General features: G+C 30.0%; 1 protein-coding gene across 1 annotated transcript; it reads right to left on the reverse strand.

Annotated features, from left to right (window-relative positions):
- Positions 1–2,859: 2,859 nt before the first annotated feature.
- LOC122721740 (pectinesterase PPME1-like) lies at positions 2,860–4,398 on the reverse strand. Its single transcript, XM_043950387.1, has 4 exons — positions 3,783–4,398; positions 3,444–3,650; positions 3,090–3,337; positions 2,860–3,019 (listed from the first exon to the last, which is right to left on the reverse strand). The coding sequence occupies exons 1-4, from the start codon at positions 4,353–4,355 to the stop codon at positions 2,860–2,862; spliced, it is 1,188 nt and encodes a 395-aa protein (XP_043806322.1). The 5' UTR covers positions 4,356–4,398.
- Positions 4,399–6,000: the final 1,602 nt, after the last annotated feature.

The following is a 6,000-nucleotide window of genomic DNA, read 5'->3' on the forward strand; positions in this document are numbered from 1 at the left end:
CATCATTTTATTTAAAAAAATAAATAATAAATAATAATAAATAAATAAAATTTTTTACAGCTCCTTACTTGCCGTGAGAAATTGATATGTCATTTTTCATAGAATCCAAGCTCTTATGCCATTTATATGCTAGCTTAAATAAAATAAGTTGATCATTGTTTATTTTATTAATTTTGTTTTTAAGGCTTGTTTTGAAAACTTATGAAGTATGGTCCTTGTCTAAATAGTTGGATAATGAATGCATGTTCTGTAAGTAAATTGCTGCCCTTTGTTAAGAATAACTTTAAAGACATTGTCTAGACCACATGTTTATGTGAAAATTAAGGGAAGTCAAAAAGCTAAAGAAAAAATATAGAAAAAGTAGAAATTAATGCACTCCTGTGACCCACTCCTCTAGTTGCTTAATTAATTAGTTACCAACTTGATGGTTGATCAAGCATAATTTAGCCACATTTATATTATATTTATTACTGTTTAAATACTCATTTTTCTAGTTTAATCTATATTTTTATGATATTTTTGCAGAAAAGGAGAAAACTGAAAACTTGAAAATCGACTGGGTCGAAGTGATTTGGCCAAATCACTCGCAGGAAGCTGAAGCAGAAAACTGGGACTGACTTGCAGAAACAATTTGGGCAAGCGATTTGGGCAAATCAACTACCCAAATCAAACTGACGCAGAAGAGTCCAGCAGTACGGGAAAAAGGAAATTCAGAATTTAAAAAGTAGTGGAGTCCCATCCTACTTCAAACACCACAAGACCAATCCTATGACAACTCCAAGAGCCACTCCAAAGGAAGACTTTCTCCAAAAGAATATTTATTCATGATTAAATACAAAGGCAAAGAAGGAATAAAAGACTACAAAAGACCAAGTCAAATTAGGATTCCAAATCTTAATTGGATTATGACTCTTCACTTATAAAGAGGGACAACAACTAACCAGCAAAAATAATTCAGATTCTCTCTAGAATTTTGGCATCCCTCTTCCTCTACTTTTCTTCTTTCTTTTTGTGTATTTTTGTCCACCATGAGTGGCTAAACATTTCTTTTCTAGTTGAAGTTGGGAAATTTCAGTTTTGTGATGAATTGGGAGATTTAAAACTCCATTGTTAAGCTTCTATTTTTTTAATATTTATCCAACTTGTTCTTCATGTCATTATTGCTTTGCTATTAGAATCAATTAAGGCCTATTGCTTTTAATTGCATAAATGATAAAATTGTTAGTTTAAATAATTTAGGTCTGTAATTGCTTAGATTGTTTGAACACAAGCACACTTGGTTGCATAATCTAAACTTGACCACGCGGTTGGCAAGGTTAGAATTAGGTTTCTCTAAGTCTTAATGCGGTTAACAGTTGAAAAGTAAAAAACCCCAAGGAAGTTCCTTGGCAACTTGTTAACTAGTGTTTGGTTAGCGAACGTTTCCTAGTTAAACTAAAACTAAGGAGGAATTTAGTTGTGAGAAGTGTCTTCCACAACTTAAATTAATTTATTGAAATAAATAGGAGTATCAAGGAATCAATGATCAATTCTAAACAAATGAAATAGATCGATACTTCAACTAGAGTTTTTCTCCCATTGATTTACTCATCTATTTAATTATTACTTTCCTTTACTCAGTTTTAATTCCATTCTACTGTCATCTCAAACAAACCCTCCTTTTTATTTTATTTTATTTCATTTTACTTTTTGCCCAAGTCATAGTTAGGAGAGTCTTTAGTGTCAAATCCCTGTGGTTCGACCCTATTGCCACTATCTACAAATTATTTCGTTGATTGATAATAGGTTTATTTTTTATAGCTTCGACAACCGCTATCAATGGCCCAAGTAGGTGCAGTACTTGATAACCCTTTAAGGTGATTTTGTATGGAAAAAAATCGGTATTGGTGGCCCTTTAAGATAATTTCGTATGGAAAAAATTGGTATTTGAGAGAGTATTACCTCTTTTGGGCCGTTTAAACTTGCCCCGTGCCTTTTAATTAGGTAATCATGAGTGAATCTAGTAGCCACCTGAGCTGAATAATCTGGGGTAAGTGGCTAAGTAACCATTTGTTTCACGTTCACTTTATTGGTTTCAGGCAAGATATAGTAGAAAGTGTAAAAAGAATTATAAACCCCCAAGTCTTTAAATTTTTGATGGTCTAATCAAAAGAGTTCCTTAGATTCTATTCCTTTAAAAGGGCAGTTTAATATTATATGGCATTCTAACATTTTATATGCTTGATATTGAATTGAAAACCAATGTTATGTCTTGAGAAACACGTTTTAAACATGAAATTTGTTGAAGTGAACTTTGGTGAAATTAAACTATTTATGCTATCATCCTATTACACGACAATTTCATTCTTTATTTTGAATAAATTAAATTTCAGATTAGTTGAGGACAATAATGTGTTTTATTATTTTTATTATTTTGAATTTTTATACTTGAGGACAAGTAAATGTGCAAGTGTGGGGGGAGTCTGATGAGTTGCAAAACTCATAACTTTTTTTTTATTTAATTCTATAATTTTTCTATGATTAAAAAGATTTTATCAATTAAGAAAAGGAAAGTAATTGTTTTGTTTGACATATATACATAATGTTTTTTAATAAAAAGAGGGATCATTTGATTCTATTTTTTTATTTGAATTGGCCACTTACTAAAACAAATAAAATAAAAAAAATGAAGTTATGTAAATCCAAAAGGGAACGAACAATTTGCATTATAGTTTTCTTATTCCAATAATTTGGTTTATTTCTACAAAAAATTGATGCCGAAATGTTTGAATGGATCCACTTTGGCAAGATCAGCTACCTGTAAAATAATAATTTGCTTTGTATTCTTCTTGTTCTTCCTCTTTCATATATATTCCCATGTTACACCTTTGGTGGAGGAAGCAACCAACTGCTTCCTTTAATATAACCAAGACTAAGGAAGGGTTTCGCTTCTGCTTCTGTTAGCTGTTTGGCAAATTTAACACGTCCAGCAGGATCAGCACCTGGTCCTGTATTCTTGTATTCTCCAAAAAATACATTCCTGCAAATTTCATTCAATATATTTTTAATATTCATATTATTAGAAAATCTCAAACTTTAAAATTACTCACTTTTCTGATTCAGGGTTCCTATTATTAGTCCACCCTTCAGGATTGACAACCGCACTCATAGTACAATAAGAGTAGACTGTGATGGGCATTGGCATCCATGGTCGACCCAAGAATGCTCCTTTTCCTTTTCCATCTACTTTACAATGTACAAAAGAGTAGCCCACATCTTCCGAATCTTTTTCTCTCGCTTGTGCTGCTATAAACGTTAGTTGATTAGGAACATCTGCTAATACATGTATCTCTGTTTGCTGCATTTAATTTACATAAAATTTCCATATTAATCATACAATGTAAATATTAAGCGTATCAAAAGAAGAATATTTATTGAGTTTAGACTAAAGATTTAAACATTACTAGGTAAATGGATTTTCCTCTTCCAAAAATAAAATCAACGGTGCCTTCGATATAGCAGTCTTTGTAGAAATGAACTCCCCTATCATCACACAGTGTATCTTGAAATCCAATCATTTTAACATTGTATACAGCTGCCATAGTACCGCCTATCCTTAAAGCAAGAGCTTGTTGTAGTTTGCTTACACCATCCGGCCTAGGTGCAGTATTCTAAACCAATAAAATTACAAAACCTATGAATTAATTTGAAAAACCAACATAAAAAATCACATAATACAATATACATAATGATTCAAGAGTAAGTTAGAAAATGAAAGAAAAGAAAAAAAAAAAAAAAGAGACCTCAATGATTAAGTTAGACGCCATGAAAAAATCAGAATCCACTTGTAATGTGGCACTGTAAACAGTTCCGTATTTAGCAGCAGTACCAGCAAATGACAAGGTTGGCTTTTCAGCTCCTGTCCCGACAAACGTAATGAAAGGTTGGTCTTTTTCAATGGTTACTTTCTCAGTGTATTTTCCGGGACCGATATCCACAATAACACGCTCTGTATTTTTTTTTGGAACACTCTTAACTGCTTCAGTTAATGTCTTGAATTCTCCGCTTCCATCTGCTCTAACCTTAATGGTTTTAGGTTTAGCTTCCGCTGCTTCGAGAGCTTTCTCTAAGGTGCCAGCACGATCAGCAAGGGGCTTGACATTAGCATCAAACCATGCTTGTACTCCATCTAGACTTGCTGGGATTGGTGTTTCATCATCAGATCTAGCCGCGGTCGCTGCAAGAACAATGACAAAGACGATATATTGGGAGAAGGAAATGAAATTAAGTTGCTTTTTATCCATCTCTCGTTGATAGATTTTGGGAAGGTGTTGCTTGTTTCTTAAGTGAAGGAAGATGGGAAATTTATAGGCCATTTAGTTTAGAGAAAGTCTTAATGATGCAAGAAATTTGGAGAGCTTTTAGGCTGTGGTATTCTCTAGCTACTCGTTTGTAGCGCTTGGAGAGCATTTCTCACTTCTTTACTTTGAATTTGTGGCTCATCTTATCTTTCGGTTGTGTAATTTATTTATTTTTTGCACCAAGTTTATTCATGTTTAAACTTGAGAAATTAACGTTATGTCTTAATTAGAATGGACGATAAAGTCATCCTCACACAAATAAAATAATATCCCATGTAATTTTCAACTAGAATTTTTTATCAGTCCTTTAATCCTTAAGAACTATTATGGGTTAATTTTATCAAGTTCCACGATTTAAATAGATAGTTATATTAATATTGTGGTTAGCGTTTTTTCATTTTATAAAGATTTTTAAAACTTTATTTTCAATCTTATTAAAATATATTCAAACTCTAATTAAATTTGAATAATTTTATTTTTCTAAAACATAAATAATTATTACATATATTTTGTTATATATTTTTTACATTTAAAACATAATATGATAATATTAAAATGTTTTTTTTAAATCTTTTTTTTTTGTGATTTTGAAACTTATTTATTGATTAAAATAGAATTTAAAAATTATGCGATATAAATTAAAATTGAGCAATGCATGTTTATAGTACACGTATATAGTTGAGAGAACAAAGAAATCTAGCAATAATACTCAACTAAAAATTTATTAAATTTTCAATATAAATTTAAGTTGATCTTGTTAATTATGTTAAGAGATTATAAGTGAGAAAATGCTGTTAAAAAAGAAAAGAAATGAAAATGACATTTAAAATCATCACTATGATTTTTTTGGGATTTATTAATAAAATTGTTGTAAAAATTAGTTTACAGTTTAAAGATTTATACTTACTTATAAATATTTATAATTGACCTTTTAAAAATGTTTAGATCTCAAATATAATTATGTTATAAGATAAGATTTTATGAACCTTTAAAATTTTATTTATCAGATTTTTTTCTTTATAAATTTAATATTTAAATATAATTTTAGATCTGATTAGTGTCCAATACAGGTTTTATTATTCTATCAAACTTTTACGGCAAACTTCACATGCAGAATAACATGCCACTGAAGTCTAGCATAGAATAATAAATAAGGGTACTGCTTGGGAGGCAATCCAAAGTTATAGGTTTGCTCAAATCTGTAAACTCACAAGTAAGTTTCTTTTTAATTTTTCAGTTTTTAATTTATTTGTTATTTTTTAGAGCATATTAGACTTTTTGGGAAATTCAAAAATTTAAGGAAACTTTTTGGAGGTTAAATTCTTATTTTTAAAATTGCTCTTAAAAAAAGTAATTTTTTATTCTACTTGGTTTTATTTTTCTATTTTTATTATTAAAAAATAAAATAAATAAAAATAAAATAAAATATAAATATAAATTAAAACCTAATTTTTTTTCTCTCTCCTTAGTTTTTTTTTCTTCCTCTCCCGCTCCTTTCAATCTGCAAAATTGTGAATGAAACAGTCAGATCCAAACCGACTTAAATAACTTTTGGACCTATCTTCCACTTGATCCAAAATGAATGGGTAACTTTTGGACTCATCCTCCACTTTGATCCAAAATGGTTAACCCAATGCTAGCTATTATATACAATTCTGAT

This window comes from Manihot esculenta, chromosome 14, assembly GCF_001659605.2.
Source record: "Manihot esculenta cultivar AM560-2 chromosome 14, M.esculenta_v8, whole genome shotgun sequence".
NCBI classification, from domain to species: Eukaryota; Viridiplantae; Streptophyta; class Magnoliopsida; order Malpighiales; family Euphorbiaceae; genus Manihot; species Manihot esculenta.